Raw genomic sequence first — 17211 nt, forward strand, 5'->3', positions numbered from 1 at the left:
TTTTTACCCCCTTTCTTTCTATTCTAATACAACAGTCGGTGTAGCAAGAGGCTAAGATCGCACATGTTTTGATTTGGCGCCAAATTTCCTGCCAAAACCACAGGAACCCCATTTCTGATAAAAGACAAAAAGAGGTAGTCCCAAAAGGCTTTTGCTGTTAATTAATCATAGGAAAATATAGAATAAATATATCTCAAAAAATATAGATATGTCATTAACTCTGCAGGGAAGAAGAAATGAAGAAGGATCCTAAATGGAATGTTACAATGCCCTTTTGTTCGCTTGCTTGACCCGACTGTTCTCAAGGCTTACATGAAAATACAGAAGATATCAAACTTTTGTTGCATATGGGATACGTTGCTTTTTTTTTTTTTTTTTTTTTTGTATTTCCATGTTTGCCTCGCATTTAAAACAAATTTCTAAGGGTCCAATGGGTAGGCATGTCACTGGAAAATTTCAAAAACCCAGGTACTGGCACAGAAAGGTTAGAATTAAAGCCACCCCATTATAAAACAAGTTCAAATTTTTGAAAACACAAATTAATTTACCTTGTGGTTTATCGTTCAAGAGATAAAAGCAGTTTTCCCATTCAAGACCTAACAGCATTCCCTTGAGTATTATTTTTTCCTTAAGGTGTTAGCCAAGCAGTGCATATTGACCCGGGGGGTAGCTTGGGCGTATTTTTTTTTCCAATTCAGACTCCAATTCATTCTCTAGAGTATCATATCTTTGTTTAACAGCTGCTAATCAGAAGACAGATAGACCTCTAGCTAGGCTGGAACGTGTCATTCCCTAGAGTATCATTTCTTTGTTTAACGGTTGCACAAGAGAAAATACATGAATATGGATGCCATTCAAATAAAGAATTTTATTATCTAGGGAATGACAGTCTGAAATGAGAAAACATTTCTATGCCCAAGGTAAAAAGTCTATTCACTATTTTCCATACATCGGTTCACTGGTCAAACATATAGCATTCAGTCGAGGTTGCAAGGTTCAAATTTGAATAATCCTTTGAAAGTACCTTGGCGCCTCGCTATCAGATATAGAATCACCTTCATGGCCATGATTTCTATTGTTTCTTTCATGAATTATTAATGAGTTTTTTGGTATTCTATGAGGTAAGAATTAGGGGGTGTAAAAACCTAAAAATATATCAGTTGTGAAGCGCAATGAGGTTTTCGTATCCATTTATCGTAAGAAAAATAATTCCACTCAAAATGTCCTTAATTCTGTTGAGGGAGTACTTCTACCTTGGGCCCCAGTGGCTAGGGTGGGCTAGGGTTGACTCTAAACAATCATAGGATAAAGTTGAGCATGATAGAGTACAAACACTAAAAGTGTGCAACACTTTGCACTATTTAGTAGTAAATAGTGCTAAATAAGCAATAGAAAACAATAAGATTAGCATAATTTAGCAGTATTTATGTTACACACTCATAGTGTTTGTACTCTATCTGCAGGAAAACTTACAGATATTGCATTTTTGAGTTCACACAATATCATAGATTGGCTGAGGGCTCTCGGCCAATGGCAAGCAAGGTAGTAAAATGTATAATAATAATTGACTATTCTTTATTATAGTCCTTGGTACTGTCGCCAAGGGATACCCTAATAGGTGACGGAGGGCTTAGATCTTACATAGAAGCTTAAGCTTGGTCTTCCTCTGGAGTTATGTAGGTCACAGAAATAGCCTACGAAAAGCACTGCTAACTTTTATACAGATCTAAATACCACACTAACTCTCCTCTGATACATGGTATTTGGTTCAAACCACTACATGGGAGTAGCTTTTGTAAGGTCTCACCCTTGATTGAAGGAGTAACTTTCTGTCCAGATTTACTACCTCAACAAGACCTAGGTCATTTCAGGGTTCGATCCTTTGGTTGGCCCCAAGACTATTTTAGGGTTAAATCTGTGAGTTAGCCGTGCCCTGACTATGATCAGCCCAGAGGTTGTTTAAGGGTTCTATCTGAGAGTTAGCCCCACCCTGACTTAGATCAGCCCAGAGGTTGTTTCAGGGTTTGATCTGTGAGTTAGCCATGCCCTGACTTAGATCAGCCCAGAGGTTGTTTCAGGGTTTGATCTGTGAGTGAGCCATGCCCTGACTTAGATCAGCCCAGAGGTTGCTTCAGGGTTCAATCTGTGAGTTAGCCAGGCCTTGAATTATATCAACCCAGAGGTTGTTTCAGTGTTCGACCTGCGCATTTCTAGTGTGGTGACTTAGATTAACTCAAGTGGTGTTTCCAGGTTCAATCTATAAGTTAGGTGTGATATCTCTGGTCATTTCAGATACAATTTCACTAATAACAGTCTTATCAATCATTAGGCATTTAGTTCTTCCTCTCAATTTCAGCAATGATTTATTCCCAATTAATACTATCAAATAACATATATTACAGATGTTCCTTTCAATCTACTAATTCCATGCTGCGATGAAGATGTAATGAATCATAAACCCACAGGCCGACGAAAATTATAACAATACAGATGTCTGCATTTGTGGGTGGCTAGAAAATATAAAAAAAGCTCATTCAGGGTATGTCTTATTGCCGCACAAGCCGATTGGATAATAGCAACGTCACCAGCATTAGTGGGCATATAGGCATGATATTTAATGATAAATCAATGATGAAATTGAGTTTTATTTGTGGATTACAGAATACATTCCTCAGGATTGTGAAGTTTAATTCTGCTTTCTCCTGAATGAACAACCTGGGGAAAAAAGAAAAATTAACTTCAATTAGTTATACACTGAGCTCAAATAAGGCCACTGCTTCGTATAAATTGCGATTCCCAGTCACACACGCAACCGAGACCAAAATCACAAACGAAAAATTGAGTTTTGGTGGACGTCAATCAAAAGGGTTTCTTAAGCATTACTAAGGATTCCGACTAAGAAATTTCAAACGTTTAACTGCAAACTATCAGTATTGACTTATCTGATCTTGAAGATACTCAAGTCATAGTCAATACCGATAGCTTTGCAGTCAAGCGTTTGAGTTTCGGAGCCAGAATCCTGTGACATTTTTGAGAAAATATGTCCAGAGCAATAAATTCCAGTGACAAGAGGAATATGATAATGGCAACGGTCTTTGCACATTTGCACCTGTTCATGTGAGTATTCACACCAGTCCTGGTGTAGAAACCAATAGAAATGATAGAAAACCCTTTTCACTGATGTCCAACCAAACTAAATTTTTTGATTGCGATGACATTCTAGTTGACATTGCAGCATACACTTAACATATAGACATTCTAGTCGTTCACGTGTGACTGGGAATAGCAGTAACATTACTGTGTAAATCGTATTTCAATAGACCCTCTTAGCTTTGTTTTGCCCATTTCTTATAGTGTGTTTCACTCACGTGACAAGACAGCCATATCGGTGTACCAAATAATAGAAACTTTCTGCACAGTTTTTGAAAAAAAATAAAGTTCAATTTCCGGAGGATAAAACATGTTTCGTTTTGGTACACCAACACGGCCACTGTAACATCACGGGACAAGGCTCTACAACAGCTCAATTTTGGAGGACAAAACAAAAGAATTTCAATCTCCTGAGAATTGGAAACCTATTGTTATGTCCTCCAAATTAAACTGAATTTACATGTGCTGCAAGTGGTCTATATCATGTTTGTGAGACAAAGAAAATTTATCACATCAATAATAGTAAAATTGCAATGATTGGTCAAGATTGCTCTTAAACTGATAAAAATATGGAATTTTGAAACTAAGTATTTTTGTGGAAGTTTTACAAAGAAATATATGCGTCCAGCCTGATAACAAGGCTTGACCTGCATGTGATTGTACATACATTTCTCTGCAAGAATGCTTAGTTTTACAGTGCCAATCGCAATACCATTGGCACCAAGAATTATTTTAAGCAAATTTCTAAACCAATCAGAAGGGTGTTATTGTTACCTTTACATTATTTTGTGGTTAGAGTAATTTTTGATTGGTCAAAGAACAACAGGGGTGCTAACAGGAAAAACACAAAATTCCAGTTGGAAAACAAATGGTATGTGTCATCTGGATCAGGGCAGTTCCAGAAAATTTGGTCTTCTGTTTGAGGTAATCCAATTTTCTTGCTCTTTTAACTTTTTTCGATAGTTGCATGTACCATTTTTTGAAGGTCAAACTTTTGAAATGCTTTATTACAATTGCCCTATTTCACTATGATGTCACTGCTTGTTTATGTGGGGGATAGAATCGCCAAATCCAATAGAAAATTCAATGAAATTTGCTTCTAGCGACACAGTTTAATCTAAAATGGCCTGGTTTTCAGATATGTGTCAATATGTACTAAAAAATATTCTGAGCATTTGCTGGCTATTCTACTTCTCTTCCTGGATTGATGTGTTTTAGAACAATTTTCGGTGAGTTTGCATTGATTTGACCCCCTCCGATGACCCTGATCCTTTGCGTCTAAACAATAGATTGTTTTGATGTGACGTGAATGAATTTCCAACCAGATGGATTGGTTTATGGTAAGTACCTCAGAACATTCCTGAGATATTTCTAGGTGCCCACAGTATTTCGATCAGCACTTTAAAAATCTTTTCTGAACTAGATAAGTTTTTTTCATACCTTCTGTCAGACGAGCTCTTCCTCCTGTGGGTTGGCACAACACCATCGAGCAGGAGACACAGAGGACAACAGTCTGTGCATGGCTGAATACAGTTGTGATTTTATAACACCCTATGATAACAACAATAACAACTTTAATTAACATGGTTGAGAGATTTAAGTTTTGAACATTATTCAAGCCTGCAAATTAGCTCCAGACATTGGGCATTTGTTGACCGGACTCTTCTGTTATGTTGTGGATCATTGAAAAAAAAAACATGTTCACTCCAGATTGCAAACCTAGGAGCAGGTGGAAAAGTTTATCTGAACAGTGGAAACGATAGTCACCTTCCAACATGTAGCTATGCTACTATATGCCCACCATTTAAAATGTTATAGCTCATTTGAGTTACATTGGATCAAACTCTGGTTAATGATAAGTCGCCATGCAATCTAAAAAACGCTGTCTCAGAGTATTGAAATGGTTTTGATTCATAGGGGAAACTCCAGTTTCAAGTCTCCTGTTGGTTAAGCTTTGCCTTGGTTTTGTGTAGAATATTCATGTGTTATAGTCAAGGTTTGTGGAATTTCAAAGTGTTTGTATTATAAATAAAAAATAAATCACTTTATTTAAGTGTTTAGTTGTTCTAGCGCTTTCGCACTAATTGGGGACACTTTTTGCTCATACGCACTACCACTACACTTAATATTCACATGTTGATTTTTACAGAGGGAGAAAATCGGAGAAAATCCTTGTAGCATAGGAGAGAACAACACATCAAACAAACTCAATTCACATGTGGCGACCGAAGGTCTCGAACCAGTGACCCGACCCGTTGGACTCACAGTGGTGAAAGAAGACCAATAGCCATGAACGCCACCCATGCTACCCACCAATTGTTGAAGCTATGCATTCTTTACTTTACTGTTGGTATTTGTGAACATTTTGACACTGATATGAGGCGAAGGCTGTTTAAATGTAATCAAGGAACACAGTGGCAATTTGGAACCTGGAAAAGGTCCAAAGGTCTCAGGTATCCTGATACCTTAATGTAAAAATGTTATCCCATGTTATTACCGTGGACTGGTTTGACATAACAATCCACTGTCAGTATCATGGGAGAGTTTAATATAGGCTGAGAACAAGGGCTCCTTATTAGGAAAGTACAAGCAGCTTTGGATTGTCAGCCATTCTCCAATCAATACTTCAGACCAATCTGTTGTGGTACTTCAGTTTCAAATTCTGTTGCTTGATAGAGTTAAAAGTTATACTACTCTTCCCGGTAGACCGAGGTAGTTGTAATTTTTTAATCGCCTTCATAGCGTCTGTTATGTTATCCAGAAGTTCATTTCAAATCGACCACGTGATGCCAATGCTGTACCACGAGGACAAGTTTTTTATACCACGTGATTAAAACTGGACTGAATTTTTGATCACGTGGTGTAAAAAACTTGGTACAACATTGGCATCACGTGGTCAATTTGAAATGTACTTCTGGATAACATAACAGACGCTATGAAGGCGATTAAAAAAATCACAACTGCCTTAGTCTACTGGGAAGAGTAGTATTTGCACTTTTGCACTTATCTAAATGATGAAAATTTTCATTTTTTTACAATTTGGTTGGATTTCAAGGTAAAAATGACTAGTGATGTACAGTTTCATGAACTCAATGACATTATGACTGTTTCCCAATATGTTTTGAGATGCATCTGAACTTTATTGATTGACATAAATTAATGTCCATCCCAAAACAGTCCCTACACCATGAAAAATGTTTGTTGCTTGACATAAATTATTTATGTCCGCCATGAAAATTTTGTCATAAATTTATGTCCATTATGCAACACTACACAATGAGAAATATTTGTTGCTAGACATAAATTTGTCGGCCGTGAAAAGCTACATCATGAGAAATATGCGTTGCTGCACAAATTTATGACTAATTTAGCCTCAATTTTTGTGGAAAAAAGTTCACATGTTCTAGTGAAGCTTCATTTCTGTGTCAAAATATATTATTCACAATTTATCCCATGGGCAAAAAAAAGTAAAGAATGCACAACTTGAACAAAACAAATACTTACTATACTAACTCATACTAATTTTTATTCGGGGAAGGCAAAGTGATTATTAGAGGAATATTCAAATATTCACCATAATCACTGAGCCTGAGGAGAATAATTGTTTTAACATAATTTTAGACTTAAATATCAGAGAAAAGTTGAAATTTAGGATAAAAAACGTTATAGTATTACTTCAAATCTGGGAAACTTTGGAAAACCTAATTGTTTCAGAATCATCTGTCGCTCAACAAAACACAGCTTGAGAAACTCTATATTCAAGACTAAAATTAGACTATAAAGCAATATTGAACATAGATAAAATAAACAGAATTTGGCAGTGCATATTATTAAGTAAGTTCTCTTTGTGTCGTTGCTGCTTCGTTAAAACAAAATATTGTTTTCATGTGACAACATAATGACAGAGGGCAAATTATAATTAAGGAATATACAACATGCATGCATGCCTCTGTACTGTGATATAAACATGCTGGGAGCTGTATAGCACAAGAGAAGCAAGCTTAGGGACACGAGTAGTCAAGTGCTCTCTTGCTTTTTGAGTGCTCTACAGCTCCAAGAGCGTTTACTTCTGCAGCCGGCCAATCAGCACATGTTATATTTCAAATATTTTATAATGGCACATACGAATGAAAGTATAAAGAGATGTTTGGAGAAACAAGGTAAACAACACACTTTCTCCTTACCAGGGCATTTTACATCCATGAAATAACTGTTTGGACTTTGAACAAGTCGTTTCAGTTTATGACACCTTTTTTCTTCCTCAAGAGAAGGGTTTAACAGATCTTTGAACAGCTACGGAACAGAAAAACAAACAATTTAGAAAATATATCCTGCCAACCAATCCGGGGGGGGCTGACCCTGTTCCAGAGTAAAATCGCTGAAATTCATACCCTGTTCCAAAGCAAGATTGCCAAAAATCGTAACCCATTCCGGTATTGCGAAAATGGATACCCTGTTCCAGAGAGGTAATGATGAAAAGGTAAATTATACACTGTGAAAAAGATGAAAAAACTTACTGACAATTCGGACGCTAGTCCTTCGTCAGAGTAAAAGAGGAAGAGAGGAGAGAGCATGATTTCATATACCCTGTCCCAGAGCGAGCGCGATTTTATATACCCTGTTCCAGAGTAGAATTGCTGAAAACCATGCCCTGTTTGGTGGCACGTACCTGTACAGCGAATATAGGGGAGTACCCCCCCCCCCCCCCCCCCCCCCCAGGCAACCAATGCACTATTCAGTGTGCAGTATTTGACCTTTTTTGAAATAGCTCTATGCAAACTCAGCAAAAAATAAGATAAGATATGGCCACTGGACACTATACAATATGTAACTTTTGATTGAGTTTTCAATAAGTTAAAAATTTATATAGAAAACGTGGAATCTAGGCTATTGCACCACGTGAGAGTAATAAACTTGCGAGAATTAAATATACTCCTTCATAGAAATTGTGATCTAAAACAGACAGAAAAATTTCAAAATCACAATTCTAAATAAGCTTTTTTGAAAAATAAAGCAGTTTTATAAAAGGATAATTTTAGTTTTGGAATAAAAATCGTTAAGTCGAGCGTCTATTTGGAAGATTCGCTGATCAAGTTGTTTTCAAATCCTAGAGTAAATGAAGCCTTTTTGCTTCAAAACTTAAACAAAACGGCCTAGAATCACATTATTTCATACAATAATACCTAAAATTCTAACTATGGGACAGCTGATTTGCTAAATTTTAAGCTGATTTTAAGTTATCGATAGTTTTTTCGTAGCTGACTCTCAATGATTATAATTGAAGCTTTGACCATGTGTCTAACGAATACCAATCGAAATCGTCAAATTTTCGACAAATTATTTAACTTTGAAGCGATATTTTTACACAGTTCGAAAGATTGAAGTTTCATCTATCTTCCATGAGGTTTTTGGGGATTTATTTAGGGATTTAGGTGTAGAATTTAGTGCTTTTTTGGAAGGACCTACCGGCATGATTCAAGCTGTTTCACGTCTAAGACCAAAGAGAACGATTTGATCTCAGGGGCGGACCCTCGTGGATCAGGGGCTCGTGTTGCACCACCACAGGTAACCCACGTTTAAGAGGAATTTTTTTTTCAATAACGAGCAATAATGGCAAAAAATGCCAAAAACTAGATTTTCGTATGAGTTTTGATCCCAATTTTCGCTTTTGGTTAACACTCAAAACCTTTTTTAAACGGTTAGAAACTGATGCCTATGATAAAATGCCTGTTTGAAGCGGTATTTTCAATTGTACAAAAATGTATTCTTGCATTTGTGTTAGCGTTTGCTCTATCAGGCTTTTTTATAGAAAATATATGGGAAATAAGCAAATGAAGGCCTAAACCTCATTTTCGATTCAAATTTTTGTTTTCATCGGTCATCTCCAATTCCTAACAAATTAAACTTTCTGAATAACAAGATTTTAGCCTTGTACAACAGCCTTTCTTCAAGAAAATAGTTTTTGGCGCTCACTGCTTGAATACGAAAAGAATTCTCCCTTAATACTTTTATCCATTGTTTATTACCTTATATTATCATCGAGGAAAAAGACAGGTGTTTCACCAGGAGAAGTGACATTTCTGGCAAAATTAGTGTGTTGTTTAGTGTTCTCATGATACTACATACGTGTCCGGAAATTTTTGTATCCGTATCCGGAAATTTTCGAAAACGCTCCGAATACGGATACGTGTGGACGGTCGTATCAGCAAATTTTCGAATACGCTGACGTAAACACGATTTTGCACATGCTCAATAAGAAAAACTATCTGTGAAAGGGAATAGGCACTAGCGTGCATCAGGGCGAATCAAAAAATTTCCGGATACGTGTGGACAGCGAAAACGATTCGAAAACGATTCGAATCGTCTGCGTGTGGACGCGAACATTTTCGTATCTGAAAAAAAAAAAAAAAAAAAAAATTGCGGATACAGAAATTTCCGGATACGTGTGGACGGGGCCTAAACATAGTCGAAGGCGTTAGGCCTATTTTCAAACTGAAAATTAATTAATCCTGATATGCGCTGATATCATATGCAATTCGGCCAGTTTTGTCATTTGAATAAGCTGTTATGAATAAAAAGTAGATTGATCGCCGAAGCAATGTTCTTGTATGTTAATCTGCGAAGGTACGAATCTACACAATAGATGTCGCTTGAGACAACTAACGAAAATTCGCTCCAATAAATAATCCGTAGTTTACAGACTTCAATGAAGACAAATCAAATAGTATTTCAAAGAAGGTGTTAAAAGGAAAATAAAAGGACGACTAAAACACCTTTCCAGCTAAATTGAGCATTTAAATATGAAATTGAGCGAAATACTTTGAAACCTTAAAATGTCAACACAACTATAAGGACACAGGAAGCCCAAACTCTGGAACTTCAACTAGTATCCACGAGTTCGCCAAAGGGCGGTTTGATTTTTAGTTCTTTTTTTTTTTTTTTTAATCTTTAAAAGAACGTATCGCTCACAGATTTCTATTGTTTGTCTTCTTATTGATCATGAGATGATGTCTTAAGGTGGCTCGACTGGGTTTTGTTTGTGGCGTACCTTCGAAGTTTGAAGTGGAAATGCGTCGCTGCCAATAAGTTAATTTCAAATAAATTGTTATGACATGTCTAGAGATAGATTCAAGTTTTACATGAAATACAATTTATCACGATCGGAGTTACCATAGCAATACTGTGACGTCATGTCATTTTTTTATACATTCCGTTTTTTTGGCGAAATCAGACGTTTGTTTAAAAAATAGTTTAAAAGTTCTTAAAGTTCATATGTTTGTCTTCAAATTAACGAAGTTTCGAAGATTTGTATGGAAGCGTTTCGAAATAATTGCCATCGGAATTTTTGGGCAACAAAAATGTAAATTGTATAAATTGCATTTCATGTAAAACTTGAATCTATCTCTAGACATGCCATAACAATTTATTTGAAATTAACTTATTGGCAGCGACGCATTTCCCCTTCAAACTTCGAAGGTACGCCACAAACAAAACCCACTCGAGCCGTCTTAGGTGGCTGTCTACTTTTGAACATTCGATTTGAGCCAGGGCGGGAGGAGGGACTCCCTCCTCCCGCCCTGATTTGAGCCCATGATGTGCGCGCGCTCAAAAACCGCTGAAAAATCTACATAATTTATAATACATAATCTATATAATTTTGTTTGTTTATTTATCTATTTAATTAGTTAATTATTTATCTATTTATTTGTTTTGTTTACTATAGAATATCTTAGTTTTAAGTATTTTGCGCGCATGATTGTAACGTTCGTTAGCTCGCGCGCATGTGATTGTTGCTGTCTCGCAATTTTGAATGTTATTTCAATCAGTTTTTCCCTGACGATGGGTTTGTAACCCGAAAGCTCGGGGCAGGAATATGAAAATAGAAATCGTGGATGAAACAAAAAAGTAGTAAAACTACAAGATTTTATTGAAGAACCTCAACCTTGAGCTTCAACAGGGCAAAACCCTCAAATTTTGCACGGTACTCTCTATTTTGTAATAGTTTATTTGAATAAACTCCTAAAAATCTAGGTCATATCAATATTTTAGAAAAAGTTGAATATTCTAACACATAAAAAATCAGATTTTTGTAGGGCATTTTGTTCGACTTTATGAGTTTTTTTAAGAGCACCGAAACTACAAAATACTGACAAATCAATGTATCTATTTGTATTTTCTTCGAAAATATCCACTTCTTATTGTAGAATGATTGACTAGCCTTCATTCGTGCACACATATAGTCTGCAAATAACTATTATCTTATGAATCTTAATTTTTTTCTAATCACTTCCGGTGGCGAAATTTTTGATCCAAGAGCTCGCGCGTAGGCTTCCATGAAATGCTGATTATCTCGAAAACAAGCTCGGGGCACCCAATTTTTCTTTCCAGATTTGGAATAAGCATTAAATTTCAATTCGGAAAATCGAAGTTTTAAAAAAAAGTTTAATATTTTTTCCAAAAACCACCTCATATATGATCAATAAGTCAAGAAGACAGTCCGAATGGAATTCTATGAGCGATTTGTTAAAAGATAGTACAAAACAATTGTTTTCACTGCACTTTAATTTGGTACCCATAGTTGTGTGAAATAAATATATTATTAGTACTTTTTTATGGATTTAGTAAGAGCACCACACACCTTGAAAATGTATTAAAAACGTACATAGTATTTCAATATAATATGCATATGCCACAATAAATTCCCATTTTCTTTTATTTCAAAATCACTTTTCATGATACCTTAAAATATGTTGCTTTAGATGACCTTGTCGTGTAAATGCCTTATTACAGTATGTACACTTATATGGTTTGACACCTGTATGGAGTCGTTCATGTTTCTTTAGATCACCTTGTTGTATAAATGCCTTGTTACAGTGTGTACACTTGTATGGTTTGACACCTCTATGGATTCGTTCATGATACTTTAGATGAGCTTGGGTTTTAAATGCCTTATCACAGTGTGTACACTTGTATGGTTTGACACCTGTATGGATTCGCTCATGATCCTTTAGATGACCTTGTTGTATAAATGCCTTATCACAGTATGTACACTTGTATGGTTTATATCCTGAGTGGGTTCGTAAGTGCCGTAAAAAAGCTTGTTTCTTTTTCCATGTTTTTTTGCATACAGGGCAAACAAAGTGGGTACTGTGATCACAGTGAACAGCAAACAAATGACTATCATATTCTTCAGCTGTTTGGCAGTTAGTATCACACAAGACACACTTTATTTCCTTGTTTTGATCCACACGTGAACACCCATTATTAGTGTGTCGCTCCAACATATTTGCATAAGGAAACTTCTTTCTGCATATTTTACATTGAAGAGATTCTGAAACAAAGTTAAATAGCTACATTTAGTTTAATCGATATCATTTGCCAGACCCCGGGTAATCTGCGGGAATTTCTGAGATTCCCTCAACTGTACCTAGTGGATTGTGTAAGCCCCCCCAAAAAACAATGTATAGAGCGTTTTCACTCATGTGAGAAGGCAGCCATAAACAATAGAAACTTCCTGCACAGTATTGGCATAAAAATAGAGTTCAAATTTCAGGAGGATAAAAAATGTATTGTTTTGGTACCCCATAATGGCACTCTCACGTATTCTCACGGGCATTTTGAATGCCTTATTCACTGATGAAAGCTCAATCTTTAGGCTCCATGCTTTCTCATTCCAAAAATTCAGAACTTTATTCATATTTCCGCTCTCATAAAGATGATTACATAATGCCAATAAAAATCAAAGAAGCGATTACATCAAATGAATTACGTGAAAAAAGAAACCGAGCCAATAACCTTTACTTAACTACGTAGATATACGACTGTATGCAAAAGGGTTTAAACAAAAACAATATTTGTATCCTTACCGCCTTGGTCGTCTTGGTCGTCTTGATTTTCTAAAGGAATCCCAAGTTCCTGTGCGTACTTATCCCCATACCACACCAGGAGTTCTGTTCCCTCTGTTATCTGTTTGTAACTGCGGTAGAATATATCGCCTTTATATTGATAAGAGACTAGGTTTTGCTCTGTTTCACATCGGGAGCAATTTACAAATCTCATCCAGTTGGCGTTTGCTTCGTCAGCGCCGTCCACAAAGTGACTGAATTTCCCATCTTTCATGATCTGCAACACAGATTTTCACGCATCAGGATTTTTGTATCAGGGGTGGCGTAGCCTTTCACTTCTGGAGTTTAAGGATCGATTCCTTGACCTGCCTTCACATTTGGGTACAGTTCGTTTCACTAGCGTAGGGAGGGGAGATTTTGTATCGTGGGGGGGGGGGGGGGGGGGGGGCGGGCGGTGGGGATGGGGATACGGAGATGAGGTCAAATGTCCCCCAAAACAGTTTACTCTCGACACCAACATCTGATTAGTTCATGCAGGATTCCTGTGAATTTGGCGGGAAAATGGTACATTGGCCCCCTTCCCTCTATAATCGACTGACTGACTGACTGACTGACTGACTGACTGACTGACTGACTGACTGACTGACTGACTGACTGACTGACTGATTGATTGACTGACTGACGGGCATTTCGATCGGGCACAAGTTCAAAACGAAGCACAAAGCCAAATTTCTAAACCGGATGTCAACTAATTACCTATAGGCTTACTGGCCGAGTTTGACTTGCGATTTGAAGGTAGCGTCATGTATAATCTAATACACGAAGCTAAGATTGTCGGGATACACTTTTCTGAACAATTTACCTCCCACACATAACTCGTGTCCGTTTCATCAGCCATGTCTTCTAGTTTTACTTTTGTTCCTCGATATGGACCAAATCTTGACCTGTTTGGAATAAAGCCAGATTTAAGGAACACCCCTAGGCCTGCGTCGGGTATTGTCGACGGCTTTATCTCCAGAAAATCTGGCAAAGATGCTCTTGCGGCTGTTAGTGTGCTATCAACATTTTCCTTAAGCTTATTATCTGGAATAGCTTTTAAAGGACCGTGGTTGGGGCAATCACCGGAGTAGAGGTCTTGGCACTCTTCGCAGTCTATCAGAAAGAAAGAGAGAAATCAAAGCAAAGACTGTCAAACATATTAATAATCGAATAATGAGAAATTAAAAAATAAAATAAGAAGCCCAACTGACATCTCGGCTCACTCGCTCCAGTGCTCTTCGGTCGTATAGGTCTAGTTATACCGCCAAGAAATACTGGCGCGAGAGAGCGTCTGGCATCCATAATACCCAATGAAAGAAACTTAAGTATAGAAAATCTTAGTATATAATCTAGATTTTCCTCCTTCAGTCAAGATCGGCAAAGCCATATGCATATAGCATTTGATCATGAGCTGTTTGTCAGTATTGCGAGTTCTGTCAATCCGCGTTGTAAAAAAATCAGCTATAGTATAGCAACCCCGACTGAAAACCAAAGAAAATGCATAAAGCATCTGTGCTGTTTGTCAGTATTTGGAGTTCTGTCAATCGCCTTGTAAAAAATCACCTATAGTATTGCAACCCCGAATGAAAACCAGAGAAAAAGGCGAAATTTGTCTCGAGTTGTCGGGGGGTTAAATAATTAGTGAATAACGTTTTCCTTTACTTGGTTATGACCCTCACTGGAAGTATTTTAAAATTAATATGCTTTTGGCTTACATAAGTAATGATCGTCATCTGGTACTTCAGCTTCTCGATAACTTGCTGTCATTGATCTTGTCCTCTTTGGATATCTACTCCCTGGTTCAAGGTTTTGTTTCTCTTTCTCGTCCGTTTCGTCACTAAACAATGAAGCGTCGTTGAGCATCTGTTCGGAGATCTCGGCGAGGTCTTCAAAGTCGTCAGTACTTTGGTTATTTCTTGATCGACTAGTCTGTCAATTATCAAGTTTCACACCTATTTTACCATTTTTAGGCGAAATAGTAAATTGCACTAATAGTTTCGTAAATTTTAAAATAAGCAAAATCGATAAAAAACTGTAAAATTTTCAGTTTTAAAACAAACTTGCATTATATGAATAGACTCTTTTACCTTGGTTGAACTCGTTTGATTGAATTCTAAAAGTAGGTTTCTTTTTGGGCGAAACTCTGTCACAAATAAATGATTGAAATAATAATTCATTCGCACTTTGCACATTCGTTCATTCGTTCATTCGTTCATTCGTTCATTCGTTCATTCGTTCATTCGTTCATTCGTTCATTCGTTCATTCGTTCATTCGTTCATTCGTTCATTCGTTCATTCGTTCATTCGTTCATTCGTTCATTCGTTCATTCGTTCATTAGTTCATTCGTTCATTCGTTCATTCGTTCATTCGTTCATTCGTTCATTCGTTCATTCGTTCATTCGTTCATTCGTTCATTCGTTCATTCGTTCATTCGTTCATTCGTTCATTCGTTCATTCGTTCATTCGTTCATTCGTTCATTCGTTCATTCGTTCATTCGTTCATTCGTTCATTCGTTCATTCGTTCATTCGTTCATTCGTTCATTCGTTCATTCGTTCATTCGTTCATTCGTTCATTCGTTCATTCGTTCATTCGTTCATTCGTTCATTCTTTCATTCGTTCATTCGTTCATTCGTTCATTCGTTCATTCGTTCATTCGTTCATTCGTTCATTCGTTCATTCGTTTATTCGTTTGGGGGAAATAGGACGACGAGTGGAAAATTGAAAAATCGAACAAAGTCTTGATGAATTCTTTCATACATGCATTGTCTTGCATTTTTTGGGAAAGGGGGGGTAACGAGCGCGTTCTATACTCTAGCCTGGGTTTTTTAAGGAGTGCCTCTCTCTCCCTTATCTCCCTCCTAACGTCATTGGCACTTTGCATACATTTTTTTTACAGCGTGATGCGTCATCCTTTTTATGAATCCGAATTATGGCCCCTTCCCCAATTCCACACAATGGGGCAGAACAAAATGCATGGTGGTCCATTTCATTACATCCAACTAAATTTAGCTAAATTCAAGTTATAGTTATAGTTAGATTTCACCTGGTATGAATCTCTTGATCATCTTATTTCTTTTTGCTACCTCTTCTGAGACGCCTGGAATCCAATCTTCGTCACTATCGTCGCTATTTTCGCTACTTTCACTTTCATCTAAGGAGGTAAAGACTTTTCGCTTTTTGCCTTTGGTTGTTGCTGGCCTTGATTGCCGTTGCAGCCTGGGCGTTTTTGGAACTGGTAAGCCTTAAATTAAATACATAGCTAGTTAAAAAAAATAGTATCCGAGCCTTCAATGATCCAATCTCGGTACCTAACCGATTAGAGAACGGTAGCAATAAACACGATCAATCTATAATGGTTCGCTTTATTACTACTTCACTCTTGAATTTGACGCCTGTCACGGATTTCCATTTTTTTATGGCGGAAATAGTTGAAATCTTTTCGCATTATGTTATGATACTGAATGAAAATGTAAATCCTGTTAAATACCTAAATACCTGATGGGGCTTGGAGAAAAAATTATGTTTTCTACTTTTCCCACCCCGCTCTCCTCCAGTAAATGTTGAACACGTCATTTCTAGAATCATTTCCAAAGAGGAATTTTACATAAGCACGAATAGGAAAGCAAGGGAAAAATGGGCAAGCAAGTTGCAGCTTTTTTTTACCAAGACTTTTCATAAACTCGTGGTTTTCTTTTATTCTCTTTTGTCTCTTCAATTCGTACTCGGAAGGTTTCTGATAATCTACCTCCATCCTCTAATCTGCAAAATAAATAATAATAAAAATATATAACTTTTTGGACATCTATGGAATATAATAGAAAAATGCAAAACAAATTAGTGCAAGAAAATGTTTGGACATGGGTAACGATTATGCCCTTATTTTCTTTGCTGATTTCTCCAAAGGATTTGACCAAGATTTGACCTTGTAGACCATAACGTCCTAATAAATGAGCTTAATAATCTAGGTATTCATAAATGTATTGTTAGGTGGGTAGGGTCCTTCCTATAACGCGATGGTGAAAGCTTCTGTTGAAAAAAAATCTGTCGATTCAACTTCATCTAGGCAAATGTAAGGAAATGTAAAAAATAAACAAAGTACAATTTGTTTAGTCAATCTAGCGATAGTAAGCTTAAACTTAGTCGAAATATTTCAAAGAAAAGAAAAGAAATTTGA

General features: G+C 36.8%; 2 protein-coding genes across 2 annotated transcripts; both read right to left on the reverse strand.

The window, feature by feature from the left end:
* Nucleotides 1-2346: 2346 nt before the first annotated feature.
* LOC116298930 (small ribosomal subunit protein eS27-like) lies at nucleotides 2347-8666 on the reverse strand. The gene is made up of 4 exons (XM_031707512.2): nucleotides 8617-8666; nucleotides 7335-7443; nucleotides 4591-4701; nucleotides 2347-2715 (listed from the first exon to the last, which is right to left on the reverse strand). Exons 1-4 carry the CDS (start codon nucleotides 8620-8622, stop codon nucleotides 2687-2689), a joined length of 255 nt encoding a protein of 84 aa, XP_031563372.1. The 5' UTR covers nucleotides 8623-8666; the 3' UTR covers nucleotides 2347-2686.
* Nucleotides 8667-11873: 3207 nt separating this feature from the next.
* On the reverse strand, nucleotides 11874-16788 carry LOC116298928 (uncharacterized). Its single transcript, XM_031707509.2, has 7 exons — nucleotides 16701-16788; nucleotides 16081-16278; nucleotides 15122-15177; nucleotides 14750-14963; nucleotides 13858-14147; nucleotides 13017-13272; nucleotides 11874-12481 (listed from the first exon to the last, which is right to left on the reverse strand). The coding sequence occupies exons 1-7, from the start codon at nucleotides 16786-16788 to the stop codon at nucleotides 11874-11876; spliced, it is 1710 nt and encodes a 569-aa protein (XP_031563369.2).
* Between the last annotated feature and the right edge of the window lie 423 nt (nucleotides 16789-17211).

This window comes from Actinia tenebrosa, unplaced genomic scaffold (assembly GCF_029948245.1).
Source record: "Actinia tenebrosa isolate PJP-AT-01 unplaced genomic scaffold, QUT_ActTen_1.0 PGA_scaffold11__36_contigs__length_13525064, whole genome shotgun sequence".
Taxonomy (NCBI): Eukaryota; Metazoa; Cnidaria; class Anthozoa; order Actiniaria; family Actiniidae; genus Actinia; species Actinia tenebrosa.

Excerpts from the sequence above, each read along its gene's own strand:
- LOC116298930 (XM_031707512.2), bottom strand. Across the intron at positions 4,702-7,334 it reads CATGGATGTAAAATGCCCTG|GGTGTTATAAAATCACAACT; the intron begins GTAAGGAGAAAG and ends TTGTTATCATAG. Across the intron at positions 2,716-4,590 it reads AAGAGCTCGTCTGACAGAAG|GTTGTTCATTCAGGAGAAAG; the intron begins GTATGAAAAAAA and ends TTTTTTCCCCAG.
- LOC116298928 (XM_031707509.2), bottom strand. The coding sequence starts at position 16,788 with ATGGAGGTAGATTATCAGAAACCTTCCGAGTACGAATTGAAGAGACAA. Across the intron at positions 15,178-16,080 it reads GATCAAGAGATTCATACCAG|AGTTTCGCCCAAAAAGAAAC; the intron begins GTGAAATCTAAC and ends TATTTGTGACAG. Across the intron at positions 12,482-13,016 it reads CGACCAAGACGACCAAGGCG|AATCTCTTCAATGTAAAATA; the intron begins GTAAGGATACAA and ends ACTTTGTTTCAG.